General features: G+C 30.4%; 1 protein-coding gene across 5 annotated transcripts in view; it reads left to right on the plus strand.

Annotated features, from left to right (window-relative positions):
• Nucleotides 1–14,634, plus strand: part of LOC124369361 (forkhead box protein P1-like) — a 106,697-nt gene that overhangs the window by 59,051 nt on the left and 33,012 nt on the right. For 4 of the 5 annotated variants that reach the window (XM_046827339.1, XM_046827344.1, XM_046827340.1 and 1 more), the window contains 6 exons: nt 1,714–1,903; nt 2,577–2,757; nt 3,781–4,000; nt 5,434–5,478; nt 10,725–10,801; nt 14,113–14,214. In XM_046827339.1, coding sequence (XP_046683295.1) covers nt 1,714–1,903; nt 2,577–2,757; nt 3,781–4,000; nt 5,434–5,478; nt 10,725–10,801; nt 14,113–14,214 — 815 coding nt within the window. The remainder of the gene's footprint in view (nt 1–1,713; nt 1,904–2,576; nt 2,758–3,780; nt 4,001–5,433; nt 5,479–10,724; nt 10,802–14,112; nt 14,215–14,634) is intronic. The other variant, XM_046827343.1, reaches the window with a different exon arrangement.

A 14,634-nucleotide genomic window follows, 5' to 3' on the forward strand; every position in this document is an offset into this window, starting at 1 on the left:
TCTAAAATCATAGCTTATCTGTTTGTCATTACAATTTGTGTTAGCCTAGTTTACGAAATAAAATGTCCTTTATTAATAATCAAAAAGATTTTTATTGCTATACCCAGCAACTCGCCGCTCCCATGGTGTAAGTATAATATATTTATATTATAGTTTTCACCATGAAATAACTACTTTTATAAAGTATATTTAACAATGAACCAGAATATATAAAATTTATTACAATCGCTCTAGTTTAAGTGGCTAAAACGACAGTTTAAGTGGAAGTCTGCAAATGTAACGCCGCCGTCGGAACGCCAAGCTGACGACACGTGCCCGACCTGTGCAAGGGTGGCAGGGGGAATCTGCACGGGGAATATAGCACACCTATTATACTTACACCATGGTCGCTCCGGCACAGCTAAATTCGGCACTACACCACTGGTGGTAACCCAGTGAGTCAGGACAGATGATTACTTAATTTTTGATTGAGAGAGAGAGAGAGAGACAGAGAGGGGAGAGACGAGCAAAGGGCAGCAAATGATAAGGTCTGCAAAATAAGCGGATCGGTCAGGTGTAGTGGACTGGTAGGCAAGTGAGTCAGGTAGTTAATGACTGGACTGGTAGGCAAGTGAGTCAGGTAGTTAATGAAGGGTTGGTGTGCTAGCTCTTTGTGAGTGTGTTGATGTCTGACGATAATTAGAAAATAACATATATTTTTAGAATTATTACTTATTTTGGTAGTAAATTGGTGTACAACCAAAATACACCAAAAAAACAACGACCAAAGCACACGCCTCAAAACTTGGTGCTTCCTACTTGGTTTGTGTTAGTAATAAAGTTGGGTGACAGTCAATTTCTTTCTTAGAAGAAATACCTCTGTTGATTTCATAGTGAACTAGGTTGCATGCTTATGTAACACTTGTGGTGTGAGTCTGATGTCAGATGATACCGCCAAAGTAATCAGTTTTAACCACTAATTCCATGTGTACATTTTTATTGTTTTTAGTGTATATTTCTTAGTATGGCAAATAAATGTGCATGCATTGTCAATTAAAACAATAACTATTATAAAAAAATCTGTGTACAAAGTTGAAACTTGCATTCAATCTTTTGTGAATTTGTTATAGAGTCAGTTTCATGGTAACTTTTTCTAACCAAACTTTATGTAAACTATACAACGATCATGTTAAATATTACACACAAGTTCTTGTTTTATTTCTAAATCATTCATATTTCAATAGGTATGATTTGTAAAATGTGCCAGTATTCTTAGTTGTATATAAATTTTACTATACTCTATTCACAGCACACTTTAATTATTACATATAACTAGTTTTAATTTCATTTTAATTTGGTGATACAGGACAAGTTGTACTACCTTGGTAACTTGGTAAGTACCACTAGCCCCATATTCCTCAAAATTCAACTGTTTGGAGATATAAGTGTCAATTGTAAACTCAGCAGTGATAATCTATGATTATCATTGTACACATCAAGCACTGTCCAAGATCTCCAAGTTCCATGTGTCTTAAATTCATACAATTCAAATTTAACTTGGTTGACTTTACAGTTCAATTAGTGTCAATAGGTATCTCCAGGAGGGAATGACTTAATTTCAAGGAATACCCTGTCTGGACGAGGTATCTCTTGCATTACAACCTGAGGAGAACAATCTAAAGTCCATCACATTAGAGTATGCAGATATAATTAAAGTGCCTTTACTGTTTGCAGGCCTTTTAGTGTCAATGGGTATCTCCAGGAGAGAATGCCTTAATGGTGGGGTAAGTCAGGACGAGGTTCCTCCTGCATCACAACCTGACCAACCTGGGGAACTCTCTAAAGTCCATCAGCTGTTCGGCCATGGAGTATGCAAATGGCCTGGATGTGAGGCTGTTTGTGAAGACATCCAAGCTTTTTTCAAGTAAGCCTCATGCAATAAATGAAGGCCAGTACAAATGATTAGTGCAACCATTGCCTTAGGAGTCCCTCATGAAATAGAGCTGCTCTTCACATTTCAAATGCCATCATAGAGTAACAAAGGCATATATATTGATTATATTCAAAGTATATAAAGCTATAAAACCAGTCATTAATAATATAAAATATTACTACTTCTGTTGAATGATACTGTGTTAGCACTGTCTTGGCTCTAAGCTTAAGGCACATTAGTCAGCCCTAAGAAAAATTTGTAAAAAAGATAAATCATATAATTGAATCAGTTAGCGATTGGTATAATTTGTATGCTTGATGTATTTAATTGGGCAGAGAAAATGCTTCCAGAATACACAAAAACCAAATTACAGATCAATAAAGGCTTTTGCATTTTTAAATTAAAATCAAAATAATTGTTCTCTTTTTTATGATGAAAAACCAATTTTAGATAAAATATACTAATGATTTTATATTCTTACAGCTCTCATAATTTAAAATAAAATTTTCATAATAGAAATTATGAATTACTTAACTCCTCCATCGCCAATACCAAAAGCCAGGCTGTAATCAATACTGTATTTTTCATTAAAATACATAGTGACCACCAGGACCCCAAAGGAAATGTTGAGATAACCAATCAAAATAATAAAACCATTTTTCAGGCATTTGAACAAGGAGCACAACCTGGATGACAGGTCGACTGCGCAGGCCAGGGTGCAGATGCAGGTGGTTTCGCAGCTGGAGTTGCAGCTACAGAAGGAACGGGACAGATTGCAGGCTATGATGATGCATCTTCACATGTCCAAACAGCAAGGTCTCGAGCAAGAAAGAGAAGCATCTAATGTGAGTAGGTTTGATCACACTTTTGATTGTATTCCCTTGGTTATATATCATTGATAAGTTTTACTGATTGGTTAAGTAGATTTTGGAGCCCCACAACTAACCAAAATCTTTGTCTGTTATTCATATTTTAGCTGGTAAATTGTGCAATATATGGCAAATACACAATTTATATGTGATACAGAAAACAAAATCACTTTACAATGAATTTAATTTAATTTCTTAAATTATTCTTCTTTAAGTACACTGAACTTCTCAAGTATAGAGAAGAACCAATCATCCTAATATTTTTAAACTCACAAGAGTTGCAAGAGTAATACAAAATAAAATTCATGTCTGTTTAACCTGAGATCTTATCACATTTTATTTGTCTATTTAAAATTGATTAGAAATATATAATACTGCTTAAGACAGTTTTTACTGCTATGAAGTAAGATTCTTTTGGATACCGAAGAATTTGTTCTTTATGGTTTGCAGCCCCTAGGGGGTGTGGAAACTTTCATTTGGCATCAATCCCAGTGTTGTTAGTTAACAGTTCATGCTGCAATCGGATGTTTTACAGAGTAACTTGTGTACTCATAACAGTTAAATACATTATTTAATTGTATTTATTAGCCATTTACCAGTAGTTTTGAACCAATAATGAATTTTTTAAAACAAACTGTAAAAATAAAATTCAGGTATTTGTTTTTATAATTTTATTTTAAAAGCCATATTTCTAATTTAAATTTTGTTATTATAAAACCTAGTTTTATACCTTTATAAATATTAACCTTATCAATATTAAATTGTCACTAATATATATATATATATATATATATATATATATATACACACACACACACACAAAATTAAAACGGGTTACCTTGTTTTCTGTAGCTGCTACGGATATAGTCCACATGAAAGGACATGCTTAACTGTACTAAACTGAAGAAAATATGATCCATATAGATGCTATAACCATATTCATCAATATTAATTAATCATTAATATAACTTTAATTATGGTTTACAAATGTTGTTTCAGAGTGGACTATGCCTACCAAAGCTGAGCCCTCAGCCATACCTGAGCCAACCCCAGCCTTGTCTACCTACCAATGTGATCTCTCAGGTCCCTCCAGTGTCCCTTTCATCATTGGTGTCCACTGTTCGCTCCTCAGTCAATGTGCTCCGGCCGACCGCTCCGAGCTTAGTGTCTCCCTCCAAGCGCAGAATCTATGAAAAATCTGCTCTCTCCCTTTCCGGAGGTAAACTTCTTGCCTATTTATTTATCTGAGTCTGGTTTTAACCCTTCAAGTTTCCATTATAATTTCTTAACTACAGACCTGTTTTCATGGATCTTGCAGGTTTTCTTAGGATTTATGTATAAAATCTGATTTATAATATATAATGTTTATACCATTTTTCTTAGTAAGAGTCAGAGAATTACAATATAAAAGATATCTTTATAATTAAAAAGTGCACCAGCTTTTGAAAATGTTTTGTCAATTGTGAAAAACTGAAATATTACATCCATTCCAAATTTAGAATAGCCAAATTGTAAAAATTACTGTCACAAACACAGAGATACTTTATAATATTTCATAAGTATATTTATAGTTTTTAATTTTTATATGGGAAAGTATGAAATTGGAAAGTTTTTGCTTAGTCACAGTTACAAGTATTACAACTATATAAAGATTAATTCATAGAATGTTGAATTATTGAGGTATAACTTAGTAACAATTAGTAAAAGTCCAAATCGTCTCATTTAATTTTGTCTATCCATAAAATATTTTAAACATTAAGCTCTATTATCTCATTGTTCGTTATTAAATAATTCTATATACAGTTAAGACCAATTGTTCAGAACTAATGATGCCTTTCCATTTATTAAACGCTAAACAAACTTAAATTAGACACATGTTTATTACCATAGTATTGTCTTTACGCTCTTATTACCATATAATAATAAAACGTTTTCCATTTATTTGTGGGTAATTAAAATGTAATTTTCAACCCTTGATCATTTAGACCCCATAACTTAGAATGTCTATCACCATGTATTAGATTGGTACAGCATGGTTGGAACTTATTTTTCTCCTTTATAATAGTAATTCATCTATATCCATTGTCTATTGTCTTTGTAAAAACCTATTTGTTTATAAAATCATAACTGTTAGTGTAGCAAAATAAGAATAAATATTAGGCTATTACCATGTATACAAACTTAATGAATATGAAAAAATAATTATATACGTATAATATTAGCAATACAAATAAATTTAAACTAAAATGAAATGGTAACATCAGTTGTGTATTAAAATAATGTAAACATGTTATATTTTAAGACTATTGTTTGACACAATTTTTTATAAATTGACTGCCATTATTAGTTGTGCCAAAAGTGTATTAAGTATCAATATACTTTTGATTGCTGTATGATTCAGTGAAGAATTTAACTGCAATATAATAAAATTTACAAAGCATTAGAAAGTATCTAAAACATAATGTGTTATTAATGTTGGTGGGATTAGGGAAGAGAAATTATACTGGGAAAAGTATGTTTACACTTAATGTGTAAAATATTGTGGACAAATTTGTATCTGTTTGATAAACTCCATATAATCAAGGGTTTACTTACAACAGTAATTATGAATTAAAATACTTTGTATTAATAATATTTAATATTCTTATTAAGGTCTGCCATATATGTTGGAGAGAGCAGGTCTAGATGTCCAGCAAGGTAGTATGAATAGATTTATTCTAACATTTTTTTTTATTTTTTTATGTTTCCCATTGTTCTAAACACAAAAACTAGTAAAAAGATGAATTTTTTAAATTATTAATATTAAATGTAATTTAAGTCATTTTGAATTATTATCTTGAGTAAATTATTAACTGACCTTGTTTTATGAGAGTATATATATTTATTTATACTTGTAGTTTAGTGTATTGTTTGGGCTTTTGCCTTTCATGCTAAAAATTACCTCTAAATAAACCAAAACAGACTTTAGTGAATAGACATTGTTGTCTCTAGTTATTTTAATTTTCTAGGCATGACCTATTTTGGCTCTCCACTCATTTCTTAATTGTATTTGTAATATCCAACTATTCCAATTATTTATATAGATAATTTCTAAGTATCTATATTTGTAATAAGAGTTGTAATAAATAAAAAAAGCAAACTAGGTATAAAAGAAAAATGTATAATTCTGTGAGATGTAAACACTACCAAGAGTTAGACACTGCAGAGTCAAGATTTATTAGATGGAAAGTTGGAGTTGGGCACATATACTATACGTTTAAGTGAATATACAAACAAATATACATAGTAGCATGTTGTTATGTAGTCTTTAACTTCCATAATAACTGTTCATTCTTATTGATTTAAAATTTGAAATTAAATTAAAAAGAAAGATATTTCCTTTTCATGACTGCTTAATTTGTTTACTTGGACGAGACCCAAGCCTTTGGATGGTTAGCTCTTTAGATTGGAGACAAACAAAGCTGTACAATTTGAATATCAAGAACTTTACAACTACTCTAGTTTTATTTTGAGAACTACCATTTTTCTTACCACATTCAGAACTCTTTTCAGATTTCCTGCAGTTAAAATATTTCTTATCAATGAACCCTTATCAATGTGTTGACTCAGTTTTGATGTGGTACTACACAGTTGGTTTTAGTCATGAAGGGACAGTTTTAGTTGTTATTGGATCAATTATAGATTTTACTGTATAAATACAAAAATCACAAGTATTGCTGAGAGTACTTGACATTTTACTGACCAAGAACACATAAAAAGTTTGTAATGATTCTTATGTACAGTGTGCTCAAACTTCACTGTGTCAGTGAGTACAGATATACAAAGGAGATATTTATAAACAAGACCTGGTTAAAAAATTCAGGAGTCATTGACCTACAAACGGTGTGCACAGGTAGCCTGTACTATTAGGGAGAGAGGTCAACCAACAAAATCTCTCTGGAATCCCTTTACTATAAAAAATCATGAATGAACAGGAAGCACATGTCTCTGTGGAGCAGCAGATTATAATCAAGTGTTTGGTTAAGGAAAGGGTGGGCCCATCCAAAATTTTGTAGGGGTTACAAACACAGTTTCAGGGACAATACCCTGTCAAGAACCTTTGTGTTTGCTGGTAATTTAAGTCATTTTGAATTATTATCTTGAGTAAATTATTAACTGACCTTGTTTTATGAGAGTATATATATTTATTTATACTTGTAGTTTAGTGTATTGTTTGGGCTTTTGCCTTTCATGCTAAAAAAATTATCTCTAAAATAAACCAAAACAGACTTTAGTGAATAGACATTGTTGTCTCTAGTTATTTTAATTTTCTAGGCATGACCTATTTTGGCTCTCCACTCATTTCTTAATTGTATTTGTAATATCCAACTATTCCAATTATTTATATAGATAATTTCTAATTATCTATATTTGTAATAAGAGTTGTAATAAATAAAAAAAAGCAAACTAGGTATAAAAGAAAAAATGTATAATTCTGTGAGATGTAAACACTACCAAGAGTTAGACACTGCAGAGTCAAGATTTATTAGATGGAAGTTGGAGTTGGGCACATATACTATACGTTTAAGTGAATATACAAACAAATATACATAGTAGCATGTTGTTATGTAGTCTTTAACTTCCATAATAACTGTTCATTCTTATTGATTTAAAATTTGAAATTAAATTAAAAAGAAAGATATTTCCTTTTCATGACTGCTTAATTTGTTTACTTGGACGAGACCCAAGACTTTGGATGGTTAGCTCTTTAGATTGGAGACAAACAAAGCTGTACAATTTGAATATCAAGAACTTTACAACTACTCTAGTTTTATTTTGAGAACTACCATTTTTTTCTTACCACATTCAGAACTCTTTTCAGATTTCCTGCAGTTAAAATATTTCTTATCAATGAACCCTTATCAATGTGTTGACTCAGTTTTGATGTGGTACTACACAGTTGGTTTTTAGTCATGAAGGGACAGTTTTAGTTGTTATTGGATCAATTATAGATTTTACTGTATAAATACAAAAATCACAAGTATTGCTGAGAGTACTTGACATTTTACTGACCAAGAACACATAAAAAGTTTGTAATGATTCTTATGTACAGTGTGCTCAACTTCACTGTGTCAGTGAGTACAGATATACAAAGGAGATATTTATAAACAAGACTGGTTAAAAATTCAGGAGTCCATTGACCTACAAACGGTGTGCACAGGTAGCCTGTACTATTAGGGAGAGAGGTCAACCAACAAAATCTCTCTGGAATCCCTTTACTATAAAAAAATCATGAATGAACAGGAAGCACATGTCTCTGTGGAGCAGCAGATTATAATCAAGTGTTTGGTTAAGGAAAGGGTGGGCCCATCCAAAATTTTGTAGGGGTTACAAACACAGTTCAGGGACAATTACCCTGTCAAGAACCTTTGTGTTTGCTGGTAATTTAAGTCATTTTGAATTATTATCTTGAGTAAATTATTAACTGACCTTGTTTTATGAGAGTATATATATTTATTTATACTTGTAGTTTAGTGTATTGTTTGGGCTTTTGCCTTTCATGCTAAAAATTATCTCTAAAATAAACCAAAACAGACTTTAGTGAATAGACATTGTTGTCTCTAGTTATTTTAATTTTCTAGGCATGACCTATTTTGGCTCTCCACTCATTTCTTAATTGTATTTGTAATATCCAACTATTCCAAATTTATTTATATAGATAATTTCTAATTATCTATATTTGTAATAAGAGTTGTAATAAATAAAAAAAAGCAAACTAGGTATAAAAGAAAAATGTATAATTCTGTGAGATGTAAACACTACCAAGAGTTAGACACTGCAGAGTCAAGATTTATTAGATGGAAAGTTGGAGTTGGGCACATATACTATACGTTTAAGTGAATATACAAACAAATATACATAGTAGGCATGTTGTTATGTAGTCTTTAACTTCCATAATAACTGTTCATTCTTATTGATTTTAAAAATTTGAAATTAAATTAAAAAGAAAGATATTTCCTTTTCATGACTGCTTAATTTGTTTACTTGGACGAGACCCAAGACTTTGGATGGTTAGCTCTTTAGATTGGAGACAAACAAAGCTGTACAATTTGAATATCAAGAACTTTAACAAACTACTCTAGTTTTATTTTGAGAACTACCATTTTTTCTTACCACATTCAGAAACTCTTTTCAGATTTCCTGCAGTTAAAATATTTTCTTATCAATGAACCCTTATCAATGTGTTGACTCAGTTTTTTGATGTGGTACTACACAGTTGGTTTTAGTCATGAAGGGACAGTTTTAGTTGTTATTGGATCAATTATAGATTTTACTGTATAAATACAAAAATCACAAGTATTGCTGAGAGTACTTGACATTTTACTGACCAAGAACACATAAAAAGTTTGTAATGATTCTTATGTACAGTGTGCTCAACTTCACTGTGTCAGTGAGTACAGATATACAAAGGAGATATTTATAAACAAGACTGGTTAAAAATTCAGGAGTCATTGACCTACAAACGGTGTGCACAGGTAGCCTGTACTATTAGGGAGAGAGGTCAACCAACAAAATCTCTCTGGAATCCCTTTACTATAAAAAATCATGAATGAACAGGAAGCACATGTCTCTGTGGAGCAGCAGATTATAATCAAGTGTTTGATTAAGGAAAGGGTGGGCCCATCCAAAATTTTGTAGGGGTTACAAACACAGTTCAGGGACAATACCCTGTCAAGAACCTCTGTGTTTGCTGGACGCAAAGAATTTTCTGAAAGGTGTAAAAAGTTTGAAAATGATGCCACGATCATCGCCCAAAGATAAGTATAATAGATTTTAAAATTAATTGAGGCAATCCAAAATATCATTGAGGAAAATCGGCGCATAACTCTCTTTGAAATCACAATATAAAATATTATTGTATTGTACTGGATGCCGCAAAATTATCATTTTAAAGGAAGGAGTTGGCAAGAAGTGATATTCTCTTACAACAACAACACCAGACCACATGCGGCTAATGCCATAAGGCAAACATTGGTTGCACTAGGATTGGAAACACTGGAACATCCATAGTTTCACTAAATGCACTGTACTTTCCACCTCAAGCACTGACTACCCAAAGCTTTAATTTCAATCTCTGATAATCAGACTGTTTCAATTTCTTACCTTTATTTAGTACCAAGTTGTGTAAATGTCAGTATTAATATGGGTACTTTTAAATGGATGGAGTTTACAGCCTAGATCATCACAACATTATATAGCCAAAGCATACAATTTTTTTGTAGATAAAGAACAACTGAGATAATAAGGTATAATAAAGAATTTGGTATTCAAGTTGTCTATTGTCACTAGAAAGTAAATAAACCAAAATTTAAATTATCCCAGAATTCAAAATACGCAGGCTTAATTACATGTATTTTTTGAAGAAACCGGGAGAAAAGTTTGAATCATCCAAAATTTTGAATTAAAAAGTTTGAATTATCCAAGTTTGACCATATCACAGCTGTTGATTAAACAATGGGTACTTAAGACTCCAAAAACTAAAAACACACTGAATCATTAGTAAGATGCTCAATATTATAATATTATGATCATGTTACCGATAAATAAAAATTAATATAAGGTAACTAAATACATAAAAAATTAGGATTTTTATGTATTTAAACACCATTTGTTTATTTTTGGTTTATTTTTTAATATTTTCTTTTATTCAGCATAAGGATGCTCAATGTAAAATTGTATTTTTCTAAGAAATGCTCTATGGTAATGGCTTACATAAATTCTATCTACGTATTTAAGAAATTATTTTGATACGTGACTAGTGAAAAATCCACAAATCCAGACAAAACCAATTGGTTTTGGCTTGTGGATGGTTCATGTTTATCTGCAATGAATTATCATTATTGAACAATAACTGATGTTGACAACCATAAAGATATTTAGCTTATGAAATACATTTTTTACAGAAATACAAAGAAATAGGGAGTTTTACAAGAATGCTGATGTTAGACCACCATTCACCTATGCTTCTTTGATCAGACAGGTATGTATAAAATATTCCAGATTAACATATACACAGAGTATCTTAAAAGTCCCAACCCCGTCCATTTAATAATTTTTGTAAAAAATGGTGATAAAGAGATTTACTTCAGGGAATGTTTAAATGACCAACCGAGGAGGTTTTTGTGTATAAGAAATGTCAATGCCTCCCCCAGAAATGGAATAGTTTGCAGGTAAGTCAACATTGTTCAACAGCAACTCCTTTTTAAGTAACAAATTATTTTGAAGGTATTAAAAATAGAAAAAGAACTGTACAAACTAGAGATCTCTAATATTATCCTAGACAAACTTTTCCTGTAATATTTGAGTATACCATAAGAGGTGTTACCAAACAGAGCTCAAGAAAAATGTAAGCTTATAAATATGAATAGTAAAAATAAAAGTAATAATAAAGTTAGATAAATGGTATTGTCCAAAAATGTATGTGTACATATAAAGCCTGCCTGCCCGGCCAATGGTGGTGGTTCGAAAGTCACCTTTAAGCCGTTGGTCCCAAGGTTAAGTGTTAGAGATGGTTTCTTAGCCCTAACTTTGCCTGGTAAAATAAGACATCGTTACTTTACTTTACTTTACATATGCTTTCTAGCTTATAATATTAAATTGTACCGGTACTGTACTAATATGTTCTAAAGCTTAAAAGGCAAAGTTTAAAGTAAGAAATCAAAATTTTTTAATTGCAAATTAAAATCAAATTTTAAAGTACTGAATGGTATGAAATGAACTATTGGAAACTAAAAAAATGTTTCAACAGCGTTAACATATAAAATAAACACTATACTAAAATCTTTAGGCAATAATAACATAGACCATGGCTTTTTAAATCACTTTCCATATTTTTTAATTTCACTAGAAACATATGTCATGTATTTTCTGGGATTTTATTAAATAATTTTATTTTCATATAGATTTCACTACTTCTATTATTATTAAAATTATTTCAGGTCAAGGAGATGATTTCTCTCAGTAAAAAAGTTATAAGCATTTTTCTGATGGAAAGATCGATGAATTCCTTAACATTGATTAACACATTGACTGCGGTGGACATAAGACTACTACTCTGGCTGTCCTAAAGTCAAAACATGACTCATGTCGCAGTGGACGTGTTGTACAGTAATATATGCATACAGATTTGGGAGAGTCATTATTTTTAATTTCTTACAAATTGCTGAACAAAACATTCTGTCTAATGTTCCTTTAATTCCTCTTGATGTCTTTTGTTATCTGTTTTTCACTTTTAAGGCCTTAGACTTCTAAGAAGAAAATAATTAATTCTTTGTTTAAAGGTTATTTTTGACGATGGAAGGATTGTGAAGGAAACAGGATTTTTCCGGACATTTGCCATCGTTCAGTGAAACAAGAAAACAGTAACACTCTTGTTTCACTGAACGATGGCAAATGTCCGGAAAAATCCTGTTTCCTTCACAAAATAATTAAATTTTCTTGCAAGAATGTTCTACATGGCAATCCCAGTTTAACTTCCTGTTAAGATGAATACAAAACAAATCAACTGATTATCAAATTTTGTGAACTGAGTACATCAATTACTGTTTCCAACCTAAAGATTTTCAGCAAATCATTTTAGGGATATTTTTAAAGCGTTATAATTTTCTTTTGTCAATGTATCCAAATTAGAATCCCAATTGAAAATTGAGTTAACATTTGCATACTGTACTATCAAATTTTAAAGGCAAAGTTACTATCAATATCTTCATATATTTGATTAGTTATTGTTCATATATGAAGAATCAATAAGCAATTGTAAATTTTTTGCTTGTTTCAAAATATTCAAATGGACCATTTTCAAGAATAATTATTTTGAACTTGAATTTGCATAAATTAACTTGAGTGTTGAACCAAGTGGACACTGAACAGAAGTAGAAAATGTATTTTTGTCAGGAGAGACAAGATGTGTGTGATTTATATTAAATATTTTAGAGATTACATAAATTTAAACATCAAGTTAAAACTGCATAGATAAAACACTATATTATCATTAACATGTGCTGATTTCAATGTAAACACAGCCACCTATTTCACAAATTATGTTTTACATTTGTGAATCCTACATTTTTACTTATTTTTAATAAACCAGACAAAACATTTTTTACACTATCTCTTAATGAGTGTTGCAAAACATATTTTAGATTCCATCTGAATAAATAATAAAAACATTAAAAGCATATGCTCCTAAATGATGATATGAAAATATAACTCATATCAGCTTGGAATTTAGAACATGAAATGATATTTTTAATTTTTCTCCTTTATCACTTTTATAATAATTTTCATTACATGTACTTGATATATAAATGTTGTAATAAAAATAAGTCATAACACGTACCATAAATATTTGTGTAATTTTGCCACCAAGCTAAACCTTTAAACTGTAAAAATAAAACAACAGATTAGTTTGATAATGATACATGTGGAGCACGTGAGACACAGCAAATAGCAATAGCGCTGAAACAACAAGCAGATGTAGTTTCTGGTTGTGTTTGAAGGAAGTCCAGAGAAAATAAACAAATAAAAATTGTTTGTTAATTAAATTTACATTTTTACTGTATAATAAGAACCAAGTAATTATGAAGAGCAAATTACAATAAACAGTTACTTAACCTTTAATTAATGGTTTGTATTCTTTGTAAATCATGAACTAATTCTGTTGATTAAATGTTTATTTATCACCTTCTATTCTAAAACAAACATAATTAATATTTAAAAACTAATTAAAATTCAGAAATAAATTAGTTTTCTTTCCTTTTACAAAAATAAATAACAATGCATCCTATTATTTTTTGTGCTAAAACTGAAATCAATGTATGTTAAAAAAAAGGTATAAGACAAAGTTTCGAGAATTGGAATCTATCCTCTTCGTCAGGTGGGGGGATGTATTAATACCAATCCTTGAAATGTTGTGTTATACCTTTTATAACATATAACTATGCCAAATGTCTGAAATCCTGTTATTCTTTCAAACCTTCCATCGTCAATAACAAACTTTAAGCAAAGAATTGATCAATGGTTGGAAAGGAGATCTTAACACTTAGTCCTGATTTGGCACAAAATGTTATATGATTAATGGTCCTTTACTAACTTTTTAGCTTAATTTATATATGTCTTAACTCTTCTTTCTAATTTGTATTCATGTATTTAGATAAAAGTATTTCACTCCTTCTTAAAGCTCAATTTAGTTACAGTTTAGACTTAATTTTCTTTTTGGATATACTATCAAATCCAAAGAAAGTTATTTAAAGTTATATATTTAAAAATACTACTTTTTTATTTCTGTTTCAGTCAATAATTGAATCTCCAGATAAGCAGTTGACACTGAATGAAATCTATAACTGGTTTCAAAATACATTTTGTTATTTCCGACGGAACGCTGCCACGTGGAAGGTATAGTCATTCTTTATTTTTATAATGGTATTCATTAAGTGTAAGTTGTATTTAATTTTACTTTTAAGAAACATTATAGTGAAAGCCATATACATTAATCAAATATATAACAACTGATTATACTTAGCAACAATTTTATTCCTCCATACACGTTCAGAACAGACTAGTTCACCTCAGCTTCATATAATTAATGAATAAAACTAACCAAATCTTAAAATTTGTCATGTTCTGAATTTTAATGGAGATGCTATACTTAATACTGGTATATTATTATTTTAAGTTATGGAATTACTAACCTGTATTGTATTAATATATTATTATTGCACATACATTTTTATTTGTTCATTCATATAAACTGTACATTCAGTATGAATATGTGTATATATAAAACACATATACATATGTCATGATTTTCAATAA

The sequence above is a fragment of the Homalodisca vitripennis genome, chromosome X (assembly GCF_021130785.1).
Source record: "Homalodisca vitripennis isolate AUS2020 chromosome X, UT_GWSS_2.1, whole genome shotgun sequence".
Lineage (NCBI taxonomy): Eukaryota > Metazoa > Arthropoda > Insecta > Hemiptera > Cicadellidae > Homalodisca > Homalodisca vitripennis.